This window comes from Zea mays, chromosome 8 (assembly GCF_902167145.1).
Source record: "Zea mays cultivar B73 chromosome 8, Zm-B73-REFERENCE-NAM-5.0, whole genome shotgun sequence".
NCBI lineage: Eukaryota > Viridiplantae > Streptophyta > Magnoliopsida > Poales > Poaceae > Zea > Zea mays.
The window spans coordinates 145,085,244-145,108,391 of NC_050103.1; the positions used below are offsets into that span (position 1 = coordinate 145,085,244).

Below are 23,148 nucleotides of genomic sequence, written 5' to 3' on the forward strand. Positions count from 1 at the left end.
TGCCGTTGTACTTGGGATATGCCCCTGCCCGGAAGTTAGCTGGCCAAGGTGTCACTTGCAGGTGTGGCGCCAGGGGACTTCGCTCGTCGAGGTAGTTGACCCCTTGGAATGGCGCGCTGTGCTGGAAGGCGTAGTCATGCTGGGGGAAACGCGGGTTCTCCGGCTGCGCCCGGTGTTGCGGGGGTGGGCCATGCTGCAGGCCGAGGTGGCCTTCGCGCGTGTCCTCCGGTTGTGCGCGCTGCTGGAGGGGTGGCTCTTGCTGTGGACCAAGGTGGCCTTCGCGCTGCATCAGCGCGATCTCGCGCTCGAGGTCTTGGGCCTTCTGCTCTTCGTCGCGTATCATTTGCCGCACCTTGGCTAGTGCGGACACACGCTGGCGCTTGGCCTCCAGTATCTCTTTCTGCCTCTGAAGGTTGCGGTTCTTGAGGCGCAGGGCGCGCAGCTGTAGCTGTTCTTCTGTTGAGACGCCGAGGACCTCGCCGTCCTCGGTGAGATCCGCGCCCTCCAGTGGGGCGAAGCCTGGGGGCGGCTGCGACTGTCCTTCGGGCCCGCAGGTGCGGAGGGTGTCGTCTTCGCAGGTGCGGGGAATATTGTCTTCGGTGAGCTCTTGGTGGGTGGATTGGGTGAGGGCGAGGGCCTTGCCCTTCCTTGCGGCAAGCAGTGCTGCCTTCGCAGCCTCGTCAGCTTTCGGGTTAGCTCTCTTGGGTGCCATCGCGGGTGGTTTGGTCGTAGCACGAACGGTGGGCGCCAAATGTTGGAACTTGCTCTCAGCAGCAAGAAGGCCAACAAGGGTGAATAGTGGTGACAACAGGGTTACGTGCTCGGGGGCAATAGCTCTGTTAATCTAGCCTCTCACGGGCACTGTGCGGGGGTATTTATAGGTATCTGAGTGCCCAACGCCTTGTGTTAAGGACGCATGTGCCCTCAGACACCTAGTTTATCCCCAGAATATTCCCATAAAGCGGGGTTACAAGCTGTAATTACAAGTACGCTTTTACAAGTCAGGCCCGTAATACAGAGGCGGCCACGCGGGGCCCGTTACAATGGGCCAGATTACACGTGGGCCTCAGGACTGAACGAGGCCGCGCCGCGGGAAGACGTCGCCGCGGGCCTTCGTCAAAGTGCCGAATGGAGCGAAGGGTGTCCCTGCCCGTTTTGTCTCTGTCAGACCAGCGACTGCGGCGAAGGGCTCGAGCGAAGGGTGGCGTCTTTGCCTTCGCCCCAACACCCACTACAAGCCACGAGAGCGCTTCATCGGAAGAGTCCCGCACCAAGAGAAAGGAGAAGAAAGACTCCTCCAAAAGGAAGGAGAAGAAGAAGGACTCCTCCAAAGGAAAGGAGAAGAAATCTTCTTCACACAAAGAGAAATCCTCTTCTCACAAGCCTCGTCGGAGTGGGGACAAGAAAAAGAAGATGAGGAAAGTGGTCTACTACGAGACCGACTCTTCATCAACATCCACCTCCGGCTCCGACGCGGCATCCGTCACTTCTAAGCGCCAAGAGCGCAAGAAGTATAGTAAGATTCCCCTACGCTACCCTCGCATTTCTAAACATACACCTTTACTTTCCGTCCCATTAGGCAAACCACCAACATTTGATGGTGAAGATTACGCTAGGTGGAGTGATTTAATGCGATTTCATCTAACCTCACTCCACAAAAGCATATGGGATGTTGTTGAGTTTGGTGCACAGGTACCATCCGTAGGGGATGAAGACTATGATGAGGATGAGGTGGCCCAAATCGAGCACTTCAACTCTCAAGCAACAACAATACTCCTCGCCTCTCTAAGTAGAGAGGAGTATAACAAAGTGCAAGGGTTGAAGAGCGCCAAGGAGGTTTGGGATGTACTCAAAACCGCACATGAAGGAGATGAGCTCACAAAGATCACCAAGCGGAAGACGATCGAGGGGGAGCTCGGTCGGTTCCGGCTTCGCAAAGGGGAGGAGCCACAAAACATGTACAACCGGCTCAAGACCTTGGTGAATCAAGTGCGCAACCTCGGGAGCAAAAAGTGGGATGACCACGAGGTGGTTAAGGTTATTCTAAGATCTCTTATTTTCCTTAACCCTACTCAAGTTCAATTAATTCGTGGCAACCCAAGATATACACTAATGACCCCCGAGGAAGTAATCGGGAATTTTGTAAGTTTTGAGTGCATGATCGAAGGCTCGAGGAAGATCAACGAGTTTGATGATCCCTCCACATCCGAAGCTCAACCCGTCGCATTCAAGGCAACGGAGGAAAAGAAGGAGGAGTCTACACCAAGTAGACAACCAATCGACGCCTCCAAACTCGACAATGAGGAAATGACGCTCGTCATCAAGAGCTTCTGCCAAATCCTCAAACAAAGGAGGGGGAAAGACTACAAGCCCCGCTCCAAGAAGGTTTGCTACAAGTGTGGTAAGCCCGGTCACTTTATTGCTAAATGTCCATTATCAAGTGACAGTGACAGGGATAACGACAAGAAGGGCAAGAGAAGAGAAAAGAAGAGGTACCACAAGAAGAGGGGCGGCGATGCCCACGTGTGCCGCGAGTGGGACTCCGACGAGAGCTCCACCGACTCCTCCGATGACGAGGACGCCGCCAACATCGCCGTCACCAAGGGACTCCTCTTCCCAAACGTCGGCCACAAGTGCCTCATGGCAAAGGACGGCAAAAGGAAGAAGGTTAAATCTAAATCCTCCACTAGATATGAGTCCTCTAGTGATGATAATGCTAGTGATGAGGAAGATAATTTGCGTACCCTTTTTGCCAACCTTAACATGGAACAAAAAGAAAAATTAAATGAATTGATTAGTGCTATTCATGAAAAGGATGACCTTTTGGATTCTCAAGAGGACTTCCTTATTAAAGAAAATAAGAAACATGTTAAGGTTAAAAATGATTATGCTCTAGAAGTAGAAAAATGTGAAAAATTGTCTAGTGAGCTAAGCACTTGCCATGAGACTATAGATAACCTTAGAAACGAGAATTCTAATTTATTAGCTAAGGTTGATTCTATTGTTTGTAATGTTTCAATTCCCAATCTTAGAAATGATAATGATGATTTGAGCCAATTCAGGAACTCTATTGAAGATCAATGAAAAATGTGAGTTTCCCACACTTAGTCAATTGGATTATGTAGTAATCGTGTTTTTCTAAGTCGTAGAAAAGCTCTCATTAACAACCAAAAGCATTTGTAGAAAATAGACTCAAAAGAGCCTTACTTGGGTTGTTTTGGGCCTCACCGGACCAGGTCCGCAGAGCCCTGGACTTAGCTGTTGGGCGGCCTAGTGCACCGACCGTAGTACAGTCGAACTTCAAGGTCTCGATAATTTTATTATAAAATTCATCGGACCGTTTACAGTGTCGATCTGGTGGTGGCCGGATCGTCCTCCAATAGCTACTTTGCGGGCGCGCGTGTTGGCCAACGGCTAGCTAACATGACACCCAGTCTAGAGGTGCACTGGACTAGTGCCCACTAGCTACGTAAACCGGCTAATCAAATCCAGAACTCGGGGCATGTGTACCCTGTTCGGTGGCACACCGGACCTGTCCGATGCTCCCACATAAGCCTGGATTTCGGCATGTTTGAAGGAAGGGGCAACGACTATATGGCCTTTGGGGGCTATAAAAGTATCCCCATGGCAAACCTCTTCAACCCCAAGCACTCCAAGAGCTATACTACACTCTGGCATTCTGCCACAACACATTTCAGTTGTTTAAGTAAGATCCGAACGCTGTTTTTGAGTCGTTTCTTGTAACACTTATGTTTGCGATTTTGTGATTCTGTTCTTGTGTTGTGTGGCTGGTTTGGCTCTTGTGTGTGAACTATCTCTCTCATCTCTTATGCTAAAGTTGTAACTTTAATTTTGTGTACGGCTGCAAGAGACTCTAATTTGTGGAGATTAAGGAAGACCGTGCCACTCAAGTTCGATCCCTGGATCACTTGAGAGTGGTTGATAGTAACCATTGTTCAAGAGGACACCACAATATAGATGTAGACAAGTATTTCAGGTCTGGCCGAACCACGAGATAAAATTGTATGTATCTCTTGTGCATTTACTGTCTTGCGATTTTATTAATTTCTAAGTTCTCTAAATTCACTTGTAATATCGCTCTTAGTCTAATTTATATTTGTAAGAACAAACAATTGAAGAGAACTTTTCTCCTCTCGAATTTGGTTTGGTTTTGCGCTAACTAATAACTTTAAACCAAATTTATATTTTAAGTTGTATTTTTGCAGGAGTATGTGCTCTCAATAGGGTCCATTGCCACGTGAAATTGAGGAACTGAACCCCGGCGGCCGGAGTTCCTCATTTGATTTCGCTCAGAAAAGTAGAAAACGCCAGCCGAACACACCGGTCCGCCGCCCACGCCAGCGCTGAGCTCACCAGGAAACCGTCTTCTTCCACTGGCGCGGGCTAGGAGCGTCGCCGCCGCGTCGCGGTTATGGGTACGGCGGCTGTCGTGGAGGACACGATACGCGTCGTCCTCACCTGCCTCCCTGATCCGCCCTTCCGCACCACCGGTTCCTCCCGTCCCTACCAGAGTCCCAGCGGCGGCGGCGGCGGCGGGGACCGCATCAGCCGCCTCTCAGACGCGGTGCTCTCTAACATCGTGGCGCGTCTCCCCGCCAAGGACGCAGCGCGCACTACCGCGCTCTCCAGGCGCTGGCGCCGCGTCTGGGCCTCCACTCCACTCGTCCTCGACGACTCCGACCTCCTCGTCTTCCACGACGACGGCGGCTGCTCTACGCCCAACTGGTTAGCCGTCACAGACACCGTGTCCCACGTCCTCTCCTCCCACAGGGGGCCCATCCGCTTTGTGCGCCTCACCTGCTGCTACATGGCGCTGGCCTCGCACAACGGCGCGCTCCAGTACTGGCTCCGGGTCCTCGCTGCGGGGGGAGTCGAGGATCTCGTCCTCGTCAACCGCCCATTACCCACCTCCGTGGGCCTCCCCATCGACGTCCTCCACCTCGCCTCCCTCCGCACCCTCTACCTCGGTTTCTGGTGCTTCCCGGACACCGCCACCCTCCCGCGAGGCCGCGCCACCGTGTTCCCCTGCCTCCAGGAGATTGGACTCTGCGCTACCGTCATCCACGCCAGGGACATCGACCACCTGCTCGCCTGCAGCCCCGTGCTCGAGAAGTTCGCCAGCATCACCAGCATCTACTTCACAGACCCTGTCCGGATCCGCAGCTGCAGCCTCCGGTGCCTTGTCTTCTGGGAGTCCCTGGCCAATGAGCTCGACTTGGTCGTCGCCCCGCGCCTCCAGCGCCTAATCCTGTGGCAGTCGCGCCAATGGATGATCGGCTCCGTCCATTTCCGCAGCAGGATCAGGATTGGCTCCGCCACCGAACTCAAGGTGCTCGGCTACCTGGAGCCAAGCATCCACCAGCTCGAGATTGGCGGCACCATAATTGATGTATCTCTTTCTCCTTTATTTCATCCTCCATTGCGTAGCATAGCTCTATCTATATCTATATGTGTTATCGGTCCAAATGTTTCCTTCAATTTTAATCCATGGCAGTAATGGTTGTCAATTGTGGTGTAGAGTGGAACAAAGATGACCCCATCTAACATGGTTCCAAGTGTCAAGATCTTGGCCTTGAAGATGCAGTTCAGAATCCGCAAGGAAGTCAAGATGCTGCCCACCTTCCTGAGATGCTTTCCCAATGTGGAGACATTGCATGTTCTGGTGAGATCCCATTCACCCCATGTCCTTGTAGCCTGTACTAATTTCAATCTCTCTCTGAAAACCTTCTAGCATGACTGTTAGTCTGTTATTAGTGGAGTGACATATATACCCACGGTGATTTTGCAGTCACATGAAACTGATGAGCAAAATGGCAAGTTCAATTTGAAGTTCTGGGAGGAGGTTGGCTCCATCAGCTGCCTAGAGACACGCATCACCAAGGTGGTGTTTGACAAATTCAGAGGAGAGCGTTGTGAGCTCGCGTTCCTCAAGTTCGTCCTAGAGAGGGCAGAATCGCTGCTGAAGCTTGTGGTTGTATTGGCCAATGGAGATCAAGCCTCAGTGGATGAGATGCTTGCTAAGTTGAAGTCTCTGACCACGGTGAAACGAGCCAGCGATTTCCCTACTCTGTTGGCAGTTGCCCGTGAGGGTGACAGCGCCTGGTACTTTGAGAGAGCATCCGATCTTTCTGTTACTGACCCCTTCGATTTGTGAAGCTCAAGGCGATGACATATTCCATGACCAATTCTATTGTTCTCCTGAGCCAATCAGTTGTTCTTTGTCATTCAGGGTATACTTGCTAGGCATTCCCTAGAATCTTGTCTCGTCTTGTGTTGACTGTAAATGTGAGTACAGTTCTGAGTGAATCAGGAGAGGTATATAGTTTATGGAAAGCGCTGCTTGACATTTCGCTATTGAAAATATAGGTTCTGCATAGCTGCTCTTGAGTTGACTACCTCCAAATGCTGTCACTGGCTAGTTTCTCAGTTGTGATGTACTGCATACTGGGCATAGTTGGAACTGGAAAATATCGTATTGGTAACCCCAGATTCTGTGTATCGTTGATATGATTCTGGTTTATGTAATTTCTTGAGCCTGACGTTTGATTCTACTCGGTTAATTTCCATTGCTTGTATTGAAGATTGTACCTGCACAGTGAAGAAAGATATGTATGTGCTCGCTGAGAAGTCAGAAAGTCGCCGATTTTTTTTTGAAGACCCGGAACACCGCGGGCATTTGGATTTTAGGCTGAGATGGTCACAGGGATGATGAACTGAGAAGCCCTATCACCGAAACACGCTAGGTGGATCCTTTCATCCTTTGGCTAAATTTTCCACTACCACATTCTGCTTCGACGGAGCTCATGGTAAAAATTTCACAACAGCACAGACTCACAAACATACATAATGAGTCTATTGACAATTGGGCATCACAAGGGAGTCAACATGAAAGTAAGCAAGGTTCTAAATAGATTGGAAAAAAAGTTCTAGCTCGACAAACCGGCTCGTAGCGGCTCGGTTTGACTCGGAGCGTCTCAACACTCAAAACGAGGTTGAGCCGAGCCTGTTTTGTGGCTCCAGAAAAGAGCAAGACAAATCGGTTCATTGTGGCTCACAAGCTGACTCGTGGCTTGGTCCAATAATAGTATATTACATAAAATTCTAATTGGTATATAATGTTAGTATCAAATATATGATTAGCTTATAATTTTAGGATTATAGTAAAAAATAATATATTTTCTACATTATATCAAATATATGTTGATTAAATTAGTGTTGAGATTTTATATTATAATTTAGAGGATAAGTTCACACTAATGACCAAGCTTATTGGCTCGACGAGCTAGCGCGTGAGTCGAGCCAAATTTGGCTCGTTAGTTGACCGAGCCACTGCGAGCCGACGCCTAGTTTCCGCCCCTATTCCCAGTTGGAAGCAAATGTAGTTATCCGTTCAGTACAAGAGTTTTTTTTTGGGTGCAAAGCTAAGCACCATTTCGCAAATCTATGGGATTGAAGCTAACACGGCTCGGTCTTAGTTCACGAGTAAAATGTATCTACAGTCCTGACTTGTTTCTAGTGATATCTAGGACCATATACTCATAAAATGCTCGTCAAGTCCCTAAACTTGCATTATGATATCTAGTTTTTGTGTAATATAAAAATCGTAGCTTTTAAAAAAAACTCTTGAATGTGTGACATATGGTTATAGGTCATATTATAGTCACAAAGTTCTCGAGTGGATAGAGACGAGGAACGGGATCAAAGAACGTGATACGCTACTTATGAGAGGTTTTTATACGGTGGGAACAAAAATGACACTGCATATCTAAGGCCCTGTTTGGTTCCTCTAGTCACTAGACTAAATTTTAGTGACTAAATTTTAGTCGCTAAAATACAATGTTTGGTTCTAGTGACTAAACCGGACTAAAGAGCATTAATTACTGTGAATAATAACTGTTTTACCCCTATTAATTAATGGATGTTTGCTATAAGAAGAAAGTTGAGAGGGTAAATAAGGTAAAAATACTACTTTAGTCCCTTTTAGTCACCCCTTGGTGACTAAAGAACTAAAGTTTAGTCACTCTATTTTAGTCACCATGTTTGTTTCTTTAGGGACTAAAAGTGACTAAAATTTAGTCACTAAACTTTAATCACCCTTAACTAAACGGGGCCTAAGTCAGGGCTACCATCTCTCCTTTGTCCCTGTCCGCAAAAGTTGTAATGTCGTGCTACCATGTTCCCTGACAACCATCAAGTACACGTGTGTGTACAAAGAGAGATTCTCTATCAGATCGTCACCTGGATGTACGGTCCAACCGAACTAATTAACTAACCAGACAACAAACCAACTAGCCTGTGGAACCAGCCGTGGCCACGGTTATTGGGTTCGTCCGTTGATTCTTTTGGACGACATTTTTATGTCCCTTTATTTTATTAGGTGGGTCCATTTATGTTATTTAACACGATTTTTGTCATTTCATTATAGTTCTAGCCATACAGTCCATTAATATTACAATTTTAGTCGTTTCACTATAGTCTAAGTCGTTCACTCATTCGGGCATCAATTACAGTTTCAGTCATTCCATTATAATTTTTGTTACTTATTGTTTGAGCAAAGAGAAAACTCAAGTTCGATCTTGATAATTACTTGAGCAAGGAAAGCATTGAAAGAGACTCGGATCTTTATAAACTCCTCGATGAAGACGCAGGTTTCTTTGTTAAACCAAATTCCAGTAAACAAATCGTTATGCCTCGTGCGCTTTCACTTCTAGATTTGGATTTGCATTTTCTCTTCTAAGTTTATACTTGCTTTGCTCTTCATTTACATTCTATATTACTGCTAACATCAATTTGGCACTTAAGTTCATTAGCAACATAAGTAAGTATCAAGCTTGGATTTTATCACGGCCTTATTATTCTTATTGTAGCACTTAAATTGATAATTCTCGGATCAAGTTTTGTTATTTGACTAAGGTTTCAGGTTTTTGCCTATTCACCCTTGTTGGGGACCTTTTATTGTCGAAGATTCTCAAAACCCCTTATTATCAAACTGAAAATGTGTGTTTTAGGTACAATGTGAAGGACCAGCGAATTGAAGCTATCGTTCGTCAAAAGTAGCTTACAAATCAGAAGGAGAAGCTACGAATCTTCGTCTACGTGTAGACGCTGTGACGACACGTGCTAAAGGAGGTGGCTTCAGCTTCGAAGGCATCGACATACGAGGCAAGGGAGAAGGAGGCTCAGAAGGCTTGTTCATCATGAAAAGAGAAAAGACAATGTTGCCCTTGTGGGACTTGTAAATCATGTATGTAATATTCATGGGCATGTTTATAATTTCATACGAAGTTATACCCCATGACTATAAATAGAGGAACAGTATCATGCATAGGGGGACCTTTTGGGCTCAAAAGCGCTGGTCAGCTCCGCCTCCAAAGATACCTTCGAATTCTCACTTGTATCAGACTATGTAGAGTAAAGAAATAAGTAAATGCTTTCAATTGTTTCATTGTTTGACATATTGATGGTTGAAAGATTTTACCTCGAGCTTCTTCCTTTTGCCGACTTTCTAAACAAAGTCAAATAAATGGAAGAAACTTGAAATATACTTACTTGTGTTGCCTTGTTTTTTGGTACCCTCTCAGGAACCAAAAACGAGTGACCAGCACCCTCTATAGACGACTTTCAAAAATGTTATTTGTCCGACTAAAAACCAAATGCACGAAAGAACGGAGCACATTAACGTGAGATATCACTTGATTTGAGGTATGACTACTGAAGGTGATGTTAAGATATGTAGGACAAGTACCATGACAATTCTACTTGTATATTGATAATGCATGTTTCTAAAGCTAAGTGTGAGCTATGCTCAGAATTAGTTGATATTGCAGTTTAAGTCCTAATAGTGATTATTTACTATTGAAATGATTTAATTGATGATACCTCATTTGCTATAATATGAAATTCGTCTCAAGTTGATGTTTGTTGGAATGTGATATAAATTCCAACATGAGTCTTGCAGAGATTTGTTATTATATTGGGCTATTGTTCGTCTGGTATATATACATCTTTTAAGTTGTATATAAACAAACAAATTATTATATTCCTTACATTTTGTGAAGTCTCTTTATACAGTGAAGATTGCCGATGGTGCGTGTGATTTTTCTCTCACAAAAGTTTTCTATATAAAATTCTATATCATATTTGATCCATATTTACATCTCTACTACTTATTAAGGCTGTAAGGGTAGTCTGTCATTCCCTGTTCTGCCATTCTCATTCCCCCTCCCATTCTTCCCGCACAACCCACGTCTAGCTCAAATTAAAAAACACACATGACCGCGGGTGGATTCGAACCCACGACCCTAGGTAAATGCGAGCAGTAGCTACTGCTACACCACATGTGTGTTTATGTCTATATCTATGACAAGAAAAATATCTACTACATCCCTCTCCAAGCTCATCTGCTACCCTTGCACAATGTGCAGTAGCATATAAGTATCACTGAGATTATTGAATTATATTTTTGGATGGAGGGAGTAGTATTTAAAGAAGAGCCTTGCATGCACTTTCTTTTGTTCGAATAATGTTTTCAACTTAAATTCATTTTTTTGCATGTGTGACAATTATTCTCTGTAATATTTTTTCATGCACCTAACTTGTGAGTCATTTTCATAAACCAACACCAAAGATGAATCCATGTTTCTTACATGAAAACCCCGAACAAACACCACTACCAGGAGGCGCTCGCGTTGGCGTAGCTCATTAACGACGAGAAGAAGCTTGACAACTGCCAGTTCAACCTCTGAAGCAGTCCTACGTAGCCACATGTGCCGCTGTGGATGACAAGCTCCGGCGCAGCCGTCGCTTAGACGTGGTTCAGAGCGACTGCACCCCGCTGCCCATCGTTAAGCAGGGGGGCCTCATGGTCGTCGCCAACGTCGGCGACTCCCTGGTTTTCTGGGCACCGCATCCGACGACGTCGTCATCACGTCGTCCAGCTCATCGTCCACCTGAAGCCCAACCTGTCACGTAAGTCGCTACTGACCGGCTATGAATTCTTGTGCAGTGGGACGACGATTGTTGCTAACGTTATGTGAGTGTCCTCGAACATGATGTATGCAGAGGGGTAGCGCATCCAGTGGTGCAATTGACATGTGTACTATCTCGCTGATGAGCCAAGGGTGCACTTCATTTGGCAACCCAGCCAAGAGTCATCGAGACTCGCCATGTCGCGCGCGTTTGACTACTACTATATCAAGGATTATGATGTCATCTCGGTGCCGGAGGTGACACAGAGGAGTACCGGCAGCAATGACCAGTTCGTCATCCTCGTCACCGTCGGGGTAGCTTTTGTGCCGATCTGCCTTTAATTCTCTTTGCAAACACACACACACTTGTCTTTGTGTTTAAGCAAGCGTGTATGGTGATGCGTACCTGATGACTGACGATATACGAGGAAACTTCTTCCAGCAGGTGTGGGACGTGCTCTCCCACGATGAGGCCATATAAATCGTGGTATATATTGAAGTCTGTATAGTACTGATGGTTGCAATGTAGTTGTAAAACAGCTAAATTAAAATAACAAATTTTATGTATGGTCAGGATCACAAATAGATTATGAAACATCTTCTCATAACAATATAGCACATATTTTATATATAAATTATCGTGATATTATATATTTCCGTTGCAACGCACAGACACTCACCTAGTTATTACTGTAACATTAGACGAAGAAATGGACCTCTGAGTGTTCCGCTGAATCACCCCGCTACGTGCTAGCCGCATTCCCCAGGTGTCGTGGGTGGGCCTTGGCGGCTCTTGTCTAGTTCATCCGGCCGAATTTTTTATATTTTAGCCCTTAAATAGAAGTAAAATCACGTTTAGACCTAAAAAAATTTTAAACTCAGTTTTGGACCCTTAGCTCGGCGCCATAGCCTGTGGCGCCGAGCTAACATAGCTCGGCGCCACAGCCTATGGCGTCGAGCTATGACGTGGCAGCAACGGCTAGTTGCATCTAGGGCTGACCTGGCTCTGACGTGGTGGCGGCGCGGCCTCGTAGCTCGGCGCCACAGATCTTGGCGCCGAGCTACGAATGCATATAAAAACGCCCGCGCGGCTGGCCGAGAGCAGCTCATTTCATCACATTTCCAAACTTCGTCAAAAATTGCTGGATTCAAAGATTTGAGTTGGTTCACTTCGTAGACCAAGGTATGATTTCCAACTGATTCGTTTTGTATATTGGGTTGTTAGTTTAATAATTTGTATACACCTATTATATTATCATTTCGATTATTAGTTTGGGTAAACTTATTATAAAGCATAATAGGTACAAGTGATAATTATAATCGTTTATTAGATGAAAGACATGTACCGAGAGGCGTTGTGGCAGAAGAGAGGTCGTCCTCGGGAGTTATATCCGGGCGTATCTAGTAAGGATGCTCATGTTCCTCCTGAACTCCCCGTGCCTAACTGTGACTGTGGCAGACTGGCTTGGGTACATCAATCACAACATCCAGACACGGCTGCTCGCTGCTACTACCTTTGTGGCACTTTGGACGTACGTAGCTTATGACTTGTCACTTAATTTTGTTCGCATTCATTATTTTGTAGATATGTAATAGTGCATCTTTCCATTATTTTAGGGACATCAGAGGTGTTTCTTTTTCCAGTGGATCGATGGTCCTAATAAATTTGACCCTCGATATCTTCTTTTCGTTAATTGGTTGAGTGGAAAGACCAGTCATGAGCGTTTTAAGCGTTGGGTACCTCCTCCCCCGAATCCTCCACCAATGACGGATGCGGAGAAGGAGGTAGCAACAGAAAGACGGATGGACTCACCGCCTCGATGCGATTGTGGAGACCGTGCTGTCATCGACGAAGACTATGACAAGCAGTTCTGTTGTCCGAACATTGATTATGTGAGCCCATTGATACGCTAAATGTATGAACTAGTTTTTATTTACAATAAATTACTAATTTTTTCTCCTGCAGCCATACGGGTGGCGTAAGTGTCGTTTCAGAGAGTGGTTGTATGGTCCTTTGTCCCATTGGCCAGAGCCAGAGGTAAAGGAAAAGAGATACATGGGGTGGGCGGCAGAAGAGGTCAAATTTGATCCAGTACTCTGCAAATGTGGTATTGAAGCTAAGTATGGATTAGTTCCTTCGGAGCTTGGTGTTGGATATTTTTGTGGACATATTTTTGTAGACTAAGCTCTCTACACTGAGAACTCTGCAAATATAGTAAATATTAAATGAACACATCAAACGAAATTACATAATCTATAAATAATGTACGAAAACATTGTATACATGAGAACGCGTACGAGTCCAGCTAACGGTGGAGAAGGTCAAGTCGGACGAACACCTACGTACAAAAAAACCTATTGTCAGTAAAAAATTTGGCAGCACCTCCCCTGTAAAGTGATGTTTATAGAACCTGCGAATAAACGACAACACGATGGTTGCCAACACAGAAAACATGTAATATCAATGCGCTAAACAAAATCCTAACTATATAATCACTAAGAATTTACTAAACACTAAACGAAGAAATTTACTAAACTAAGAAATTAATAAACTAAGAAATTAATCTAAGAAATTTACTAAGAATACACTAAACTATATAATCACTAAGAATTTACTAAACTAAGAAATTAATCTAAGAAATTTACTAAGAAATTAAAAAAAAAATACCTGGCGGTGGCCAACCGTAGCGCGCGGTGTCCGACCGTTGGCGGAGCTCCGGGCGGCGGCTTGAGCTCCGGACGGCGGGGGCGAACTACGGGCGGCGGCGGCGGCGAACTCCGGGCGGCCGAGCTCGCGAGCCGGGGCGGCGGCGGCAAAATCCGTTGGCGGGGCGGGGATCTCCGGGCAGGCAGGGAGCGGGGCGGGCGGCCGGCGGCGAGCCGGGACGGCGGCGAGCCGGGAACGGGCGGTGCGGTCGGAGAAGTGAACGGCGGCGGTGGTATTTTGCGGTCGGAGAAGTGAAGCGAACTGAGAAGAAACGCGCAGAGAGAATGGGAGTTCGCGGGTATTTCCTAGCTCGGCGCCAAGATCTGTGGCGCCGAGCTAGGTGCCACGACGACTGCCACGTCACCGAGCTCGGCGCCATAGGCTGTGGCGCCGAGCTGTGTTACCTCGGCGCCACAACCTATGGCGCCGAGCTTCGGGTCCAAACGTGCAAATTAAATTTCTGGGGGTCCAAACGTAATTTTTTGTCTCCAAAGGGGCTAAAAAACAAAAAATTCGGTTCATCCGGTGTATCTCAGACCAGCGGCTCGGCGCGCATAGCGGAAGCATGAGCTATCTCTAGATGGAAAAATCTGAACTTGGCTGGCCATGGGCCATTATTCCTGTGCAGGTTACCTAAAAAGGTCAAGATCTACTTCTCTACCTTCTTTTACAGGAAGGTTGGGAATGGGGAGTCCACTTTATTTTGGAAAAATAACTGGCTCCATGAAAAAAAGTGTTGAACAGTTAGCTCTTAGGTTATTAGATATTGTGAATAGGATGGCTATCTACTCTCGAACAGTCCAGGAGGCGCTTAATGGAGGGTTATGGATTTCTGATATCATTGGTTGCCTCTCGGTTGGTGTGTTGATGGATTATCTTGTATTGTGGGATTTGCTGCAAGAAGATGAGCTACAAGTAGGCGTTGAGGACAGACAAGTGTTCAGACTTGCTGCGGATGGGAAGTACTCGACCAAGCTGGTGTATGAGTCCTTTTTTATTGGTTTGATTTAGTTTGAGCCAGCTGACATAATATGGAAATTATGGGCTCCTGGTAAATACAGGTTTTTCTTGTGGTTGGTTGCACAGTGCACAAGAAAAACTTGTATTTATAGGGGTGGAAACGAGCCGAGCCGAGCTCGGCTCGCCCATCTGGCGAGCTTGCAAGAGAGGCTCGGCTCGGCTCGCTCCTGGCTCGCGAGTCGGCTCGCCGAGCCAACGAGCCTACCCATAAATGTAGATCTTCTCTCTAAATTATAATATAAAATCTTTAAAAAAAATTAAATAACATATTTTAAAATAGTAAAATAGTATATCACTAATATAATATAGATAATAGATTAGTTTTGTATAGTAATCTCAAATAACATAAATTAATGAGTTTTTTAATTTGGTGCCCTTAGTTTTGGTGGTGTACTCATCTATACCCTTAGTCGTGTTTTTTGCTCAGCTATACCCTTCCAGCTATGTCCTTCTGTTCTATAGCACTGGAAGGGTATAGCTGAGCAAAAAACACGACTAAGGGTATAGATGAGCACACCACCAAAACTAAGGCACCAAATTAAAAAACCCTAAATTAATTGTCAACTCGGTACTAATATTATATGCTAACTATAATTTTATGTAACAAATTGTTGTTGGGTCGAGCCAGCGAGCCGAGCTGGCTCGCTCTTTTCACGAGCCACAAAAACAGACTCGGCTCGTGCTCGTTCTGAGCGTCGAGCCGGTCCGAGCCGAGCTGCTACGAGCCCCAACCAGCTCGTCGAGCTCGAGCTTTTTTTCCAGCCCTAGTTGCACATCACAAATGTTGGACTACAGATAAGTTAAGTAGGAGATGGCTTGACCATCCAAAGCATTGTCCTTTGTGTGATCAACATCAGGAATCTATTGATCATCTTTTGGCAAATTGTGTGTTTGCTAGAGACTAGAGAGTCTTGGTACCGCCTACTAAGTCAAATGAGTCTTCAGTTTCTTGCTCCACACCCCGAAGACTAGGGGCCTGTTTGGTTCGTGGCTAACTGCGCCACACTTTGCCTAAGGTTAGGCGTTCGAATTAAAGAACTAACCTTAGGCAGAAAAGTTAGGCAAAGTGTGGCAAGTTAGGCAGTGAACCAAACAGGCCATAGAGCTTTGTGGTTTGGTGGAGTCTGGCGGCTCGTCAGAACAGTGGGTTGCTAGGCGAGGTCTAAACACTCTAATTATTCTTGGAGCCTGGACTCTCTAGAAACCAGAAATAGTTGTGTTTGATAAAAAAAATTCTTCCAACATTGAAGAGGCAATTTGTAAGGCTGATCAAGAAATGAAGATGTGGAGTCGTGATGGGGCTAGGGATCCCATTCGTCTCTAGGTCTTTGTGGGTTGTGTTTCTTTAGGAGTTATGGATTTATTCGTGTATTTTTGTTTTTGGTCTGATTAAGTTGGCTTTGTGTCTATGTTGTTCTAGTCTATTTTCTACTATTATCTTTCTTCTTAATATAATGATGCATAGTTCTCCTGCGCATTCGAGAGAAAAAAAGAAGCATGAGCCATCGCACTCGCACCACTCCCGCCATCTCGCGGCCTCGGCTAGACCCGCCACCTCCCACTCCACTCCGCCCCACCAGCGTGGGGTAGAGATGGCAATAGGTACCTGAAACCTGAATATTTGACGGGTTTTATTTGATATAAAGATGTCCATGGATTGTTTTATTTACCCACGGGTATGCTAACAGGCGAGAATCTCTACCCAACAAGTAGACAGAAACGTGTGGGTGGGGTATTGCCCATACCCGTGTACTCCATGGATGAAATATAACCGCATCATATCACTATTTACCATATAATTAAAGTCGTCTTAGCTAAAAGAAAATACTTCTTCAATTATGGTTTGTTATCAAGTTATGTAATCATATAGTTTGTTGTATTTTAAGTTAAACTTTTTTGTGTTGTTTAATATTTTGAGTGATTGGTATCTAAGTATTTTAGACATTTCTAGCTAGTACAGTTAACCCGACGGATAAAATTATCCACGCATGTATCTATACCCGCAAACTTATTTAAATAACCTGTTATATAGAATTTTTTTTGACGGTTACCCGTATGGATACTGCTATATACCGTTGCCATCTCTAGCGCGGGGGCGTTGCGTGGCGCGGCGCGCGCTCGGCTCGGCGCACATGCGCATCTCGACATGTCCTCCGCCGAACTTGGCGCTCTGTCACTTGCTTCCTCCTCCCTCGTCTCGACCCGGCTCGCCCCTGTTATCCGTCTCGTCTCCCACCGCTGCGCGCGCGAGATAGACTCTGTCGCATCTCGATCACCAACCGGGCCATTCCATTCGTGTGGGTTTGCTCATTTTGGCTGGGATTTCACGCGGGACCGATCACCGCACGCCGGTGTGCGCGTGCGTCTGGCGCACGGCCGGCGTCCTCCTCCCAACGCGCCGGAAATAGGCAGGCGGTGCATGCATGAGCAGGAAGAGGAGAGAAGGAGGCGGCGGCGGAAGAGGCGCTGGGCCGGTGGACCATCACGGCGGCGGCAAGGGGTCGGAGGCCGGCGCTGCCGCCACCGATGCCGTGTCCATGGACGGCGGCCTCCGCGAGGTGTCTGTCCCCGTCGTCTTCTCGGTTTGGTGCCTCCTCTTCCTCCTGCGATCCCAGTTCCTCCACAGCCAGGCCGACGACGACCCTTCGTCAGGTTCATTTCCGTTCATCTCCGGACGCTAGCGTGGATGTCCATGTTGATTTACATCTCATGAATGGATCGATCGTGGTGGATGATGACCGCATGCATGCAGAGTTCTACGAGGAGCACGGCATGCGCGACAGCTACTGCAAGGTGAGGCCGTTGGAGGCCTACGTGCTCCCCTACCATAACGACTCGTGTCAGTCCTCCTACTCGCACTCACAGCCGCCCCAAGAAGCGCCCTCGTCGTCCGCGCTCGCGTCGCCGCAGTACAATGCCACCACCGGCGGCAACGCGTCGTCGCCCGAGGCGGCGTTCGTGGGCCTCGACGAGTTCCGCAGCCGCATGATGCAGGGCAAGGCGGAGAACGACACCGGCCCGCCCACGGATGGCGGCGTCGCGCACCGCCTCGAGCCCAACGGCGCCGAGTACAACTACGCCGCGGCGGCCAAGGGCGCCAAGGTGCTCGCGCACAACAAGGAGGCCAAGGGCGCCGCCAACATCCTCGGCGGCGACAAGGACAAGTACCTGCGCAACCCGTGCTCCGCCGCCGACAAGTTCGTCGTGGTCGAGCTCTCGGAGGAGACGCTCGTCGACACCGTCGCGCTGGCGAACCTGGAGCACTACTCGTCCAACTTCAGGGAGTTCGAGGTGTACGGCAGCACGAGCTACCCGACGGAGGCGTGGGAGCTGCTGGGGCGTTTCACCGCCGAGAACGCCAAGCACGCGCAGCGCTTCGTGCTGCCGGAGCCCAGGTGGACGCGGTACCTCCGCCTGCGCCTCGTCAGCCACTACGGATCCGGCTTCTACTGCATCCTCAGTTACCTCGAGGTCTACGGCGTCGACGCCGTCGAGCGGATGCTACAGGACTTCATCGCTGGCGCTGGCGCCGGCGCCGGCGCCGAGGCCGACGCCTCCAGGGACCGCGCGCCCATCGACTTCGCCAACCGGGACGCCGACTGCAACGACACCACCGCTCAGCAGGATGGGAACGGCGGCGCTGGGAGGAATGACAGCACCGCCGGCGACGGCAAGAGCAACAGCTCCAGGAGCGGCGACGCGAAGCTGCCGCCGCAGGTAGCGGCGTTGGCATCGCCCACGGGGCGGATCCACAGCGACGGCGTGCTAAAGATCCTGATGCAGAAGATGCGGTCGCTGGAGCTGAGCCTGTCGACGCTGGAGGAGTACACGAGGGAGCTCAACCAGCGGTACGGCGCCAAGCTGCCGGACCTGCAGAACGGGCTCTCGCAGACGGCCGTGGCGCTGGAGAAGATGAAGGCCGACGTGCACGACCTCGTCGACGGGAAGGACAGCGTGGTATGCATGCATGCCGCACCGCAGAACGGGCTCTGGATGCAATGAGTCTGCTATTTGACTGCGAAATTTGTTCAGGCCAAGGACCTGGACGACCTCAAGGCCTGGAAGTCGACCGTCTCCGGCAAGCTGGACGATCTGATCAAGGAGAACCAGGAGATGAGGCAAGTGCCATTTCCCCGCGGCGCGGCGCGGCGCGGCGGCTCATCCGATCGCCAGTGTTTGGCACTGATTGAATTCTCGTTGTTGGGCGCGCAGGTGGAGCGTCGAGGAGATGCGGGGCGTGCAGGAGACGCTGCAGAACAAGGAGCTGGCGGTGCTGTCCATCAGCCTCTTCTTCGCGTGCCTGGCGCTCTTCAAACTGGCGTGCGACCGCGTGTTCTGCCTCTTCGCCGGCAAGGGCAGGGAGGAACCCGACGCGGAGGAGCACACAAGGAGCAGTAGGGCGTGGATGCTCGTGCTCGCCAGCAGCAGCTTCACCACCCTCATCGTCCTGCTCTACAACTGAAGCTTTCTAGAGTTTCGCTTGCTAGCACGGAGCAACGTTCTTTTAGCCATGTTCTTGTCCCCGCATAGCTCATTAACTCCCCTCTCAAGTAGATGGGGTAACGTATGTACTCACTATTTCAGAATAAAGATGAACACAGGTTCCTTGTTCATTGTAAAACAACCTGGAATAATCCAATATACTTGTTCAAAACTAATACTCTGAAGGCTGCCTAAGACTTTGTTAGTTATTCTTATATCATATGAATTAGATGAGATTAGAAAAAAAATAAGTAAAGATTTTGACTTGATATGGATTGAAACTCATCCAATTCCCTCTAATCCATATGGATCGGAGAGAAAACGAACGGACTCTAAAGACAGAATTATTTCAACGATATCTTACTGCACCGCCAGTAATCGATAAAGGATAAAATTACAAAGACAAGTTGCCTAATTCGACAGAATCGATTAATCTAATTTCAACGATATCTTACTGCACCGCCAGTAATCGATAAAGGATAAAATTACAAAGACAAGTTGCCTAATTTGACAGAATCGATTAATCTAATAGACCGTTTGGATGTCGATATTAAAGCAAAGAATTGATAATTAGAATTAGGTTTCCTAAATTCTGTTGTTTAGTTATAGATAGAATTAAGATTTAGAATCAAAGACTCAATTTATTGAATTTAAATTATAACTAGAAACTCCCTCTTCCAATACCGAGAGGTGAGCTGTATTGCATAGAATTAAACCGCAAATTTCAAACTCTAATTCAGCGATATCGAAACAATAGAATTAAAATTATTTCATTTTAATACCATGACTGATTTGGTATTGAACCCAATTCAATTTCATGCCCCCTCCAATATCGACATCAAAATGGAGCATAATGTTTCATCCGTTCACACACTCAGCAATTGGTTGTTCAGTTCATCCAAAACGATCATATGTAACGCAGAAAGAATTTATTTTGTGGGCAGAACGAAAGACACGAAATGAGTCTGCACGCAGGGACTGCAGCACATGCAACTGACAAAGAATTACATGCATCAAAATCAAGAATTGCGCGGGCAAATTATTGAGGCAATGTTGCAACCATGTGCCCGTCTTTGCTGGCATTCAGCACTAGGTAGACTCTTACAAGAAACAAAATTGTGAAGGAAGGCAGGTATCATCGTCGTTTCGACAAGCATCAGCTAAAGTGTCGATTTATAAAGCAGGTCTTAAATCACTGGAAATCAACTAGACCTTATAGCCGGTTAAGGTGAAACCTCTGCCAACAATCTCGCCTACGCAGAACCATGCATAAAGCTCAACTCCAAATAAAGTCGCAATCCCAAGGTCCTCAACCTTGAGGTCCTTCCTGTTCTTCCATACCTGCTTGACACCATCAAGCTCCTTCCAGAATGACTCATACCGACCTGGTAGGCTGAACAAACACAGCAATGGTTAAAACCATGAAAAGTAACTCCCTAATTGCACAAGTTACATATTGCGTCTACCAAGAGCAGGGGCAAATAATGACGGACTAATTGTTGTTCCTAATGCCATTATCAAGTTTCAACAAGTCATTTGTATTTAGACAAATGATGTTCAAATTGCAGCTCCTTGAGATTTCAAATTTTGTTGACATTTCTATTTATTATCATCAACTTCAATATACATCCAAGCTACTCCCCTCCGTTCCAAGTCATTTTGTCTTTTCTTTAGGTCCATAGTTTTTGCTGTGCTTCTAGATATACACAATGACTAGATACATAGTAAAAACTATGAACCTAGAAAAGCCAAAATGACTTACAATTTGGAAACATAGGGAGTATTAGTTAGCACCAGGGCCCTGAGAGGAAATATTTTCGCCTTATGTTAATAAACATTTCCATCATTGTGCTACTTCGAAGTACCACATTGACTTGAAACATTTGAAGACAAACTACAGGCCCTCAAACACTGTGCTTGACACTGTACTAAAATGTTTTTTAGCATTGTTAAATTCCAAGCGCAGCTAACTAGCAAATACAAAGGAAATACAAGATCAATACCGGGTCAAGTGCATTCAGTCATCCTATCACATATGCAAATTACTTAGATATAAGGGAGTAAAGAGGAAGACAAAATCCAGATACGGATACACCTGCATGCTGCACCCAGCAAATCTTACACACTCTGATCAAAGAAAAAATTGACAACACTTGATGCTAAAGATGTTATGCATAAACTTTTATAAACCAGATATATACATGTGCACAGCATTTTCCGCTGTCAATCAACTGACATCCAAAATAAACAAGAAGCAATCACATTTCCCAATAACCAATGCAGTTATCAGTGTTTATATGCAAAGCTAAACCTACTCTTCCATGCATGCATAGTTTTTGGCCACGGTGATATTACAAAGATTCATTTCTAGAACCATACAGCAAATTCTTCTTGCAGTAGTGTCATGACACATCAACACCGCAAGGGACTCTACACCAGGGTGCTAATTGATCAAACCTTCATGGTTTTCCCTAACAGCCATGCATTGTGTTCTATGCACCTATCTGTCTCCACATAAGATGGATCTCAGTGCAAGCATTGAAGTATAAGTTTATTTCGCTATGAAACTTCAAAATTGTGTTTAATCCACCAAACCAAACTTAAATTCAGGAACTGGCAAGTATAACATTGAAAGAGGAGATAGAACATTCCATTGCATAAAGGTATAGCATCATGATATAATGAACAAAAACATTAAAAATAGATGGGAGATTTGTCACATTTGCTATCACAACAAACCACATGATAAACACACATATTAAGTCATAAACAGTAAAGCCACGAAGACTGCCCTCAAAAGTGAAAAGCGTAGATATGCTGTGCTACCTACAAATGCTCAGTTACACCACGGGAAAATAACCACATTATCTTCCTAACAATCTTAATCCGCTCACAGAATCAGGCAGTCAGCTTGGCTATCCTCATCGCTGATACTGGCCATAACCAAGTCATATCATACATACATACAGTTAATTAGGAAAAAAAACTGCACAACACTATACCCGTCTAACAAGCGACCTGAACAAGCCCGAAAAAAGCCCCGTTAAACGCACGAACGAACAGATCGTGCAGCACTTCAGGCAAGAGAACCCAATTGACTAATCGCAACGAGACACAACAACAAAAGCCACAGTTGGTTTCACCTTGCGAGGCGGGTGTAGAAGAGCTGCTTGGAGAGCTCCTGGCATTTCTCGATGGTGGGGGGCTGCACGACGTACTGCTTGTTCTTCTCCATGAGCTCCTTGTAGTAGGAGCCGCCGTGCTTCGAGGCGAACTCCGCCGCCTGCACCGCCTGAGCGCGCAGCTGTGCCAGCCTCGCCGCCATCGCCGCCGATCCTAAACCCTACGGCACCCCGAACAGGAAGGGAAAACCGAGTCAAATCGAAAGGAACCAGATCTGGACGCACGGGGTGGGGAGACTACGGATCTGGCGGGAAGAGGTCAGAGTTTATGGTGGAGAATCGGAAGCTCACCTTGGTGGATCGAAGGGGAGAGGTGCCGCCACGAGGTGCGAGGAGATCGATAAGGACGAAAACGGCGGGCGAGATGGGGAGAGAAAAACGGCGGCGGAGGGTGGGTGCGTATGGGTTGGTCAAGACTCGAGACCTCGAGGGTCGAGGGTAATATCGTCAATTCATTTTGTAGTTTTGGTTCAGAACTCACAAGAGATGGATTTGGAGATGGATTTGTATGTCATCGTGTTTAAGAAGGTGTTTGGTTACTTTAGTCATACTACTAAATTTTAGTCAATAAACTTTAGTCACTAGAATTTATATATGAGAAATCTCCATTAGTTACCATGTTTGGTAATTTAGAGATTAAAATTGATTAAACTTTAGTCACAATAAGATAGTTATTTAAACATGTTTTAAACTATAAATTATTTATAAAGCTTTCTAATTGTGGGAAAGTCCATTAAGACGTCATGTTTGTTTCGTTGGAATTAAAATA

The 23,148-nt window shown here is 46.7% G+C and overlaps 3 protein-coding genes across 3 annotated transcripts; 2 read left to right on the forward strand and 1 right to left on the reverse strand.

Moving 5' to 3' along the window:
• The first annotated feature begins 4,258 nt into the window (after window positions 1-4,258).
• Window positions 4,259-6,571, forward strand: LOC100279285 (uncharacterized). Its single transcript, NM_001152306.2, has 3 exons — window positions 4,259-5,410; window positions 5,540-5,683; window positions 5,810-6,571. Exons 1-3 carry the CDS (start codon window positions 4,433-4,435, stop codon window positions 6,173-6,175), a joined length of 1,488 nt encoding a protein of 495 aa, NP_001145778.2. The 5' UTR covers window positions 4,259-4,432; the 3' UTR covers window positions 6,176-6,571.
• Window positions 6,572-16,893: 10,322 nt separating this feature from the next.
• Window positions 16,894-19,339, forward strand: LOC100280680 (membrane protein-like). The gene is given in 4 exon segments (NM_001153599.1): window positions 16,894-17,367; window positions 17,468-18,672; window positions 18,748-18,833; window positions 18,928-19,339. Coding segments are annotated over 4 exon segments (1,770 nt in total). The 5' UTR covers window positions 16,894-17,138; the 3' UTR covers window positions 19,178-19,339.
• A 774-nt stretch (window positions 19,340-20,113) lies between these two features.
• LOC100285174 (hydrogen-transporting ATP synthase, rotational mechanism) lies at window positions 20,114-22,819 on the reverse strand. The gene is given in 3 exon segments (NM_001291793.1): window positions 20,114-20,590; window positions 22,341-22,540; window positions 22,671-22,819. Coding segments are annotated over 2 exon segments (369 nt in total). The 5' UTR covers window positions 22,523-22,540; window positions 22,671-22,819; the 3' UTR covers window positions 20,114-20,403.
• Window positions 22,820-23,148: the final 329 nt, after the last annotated feature.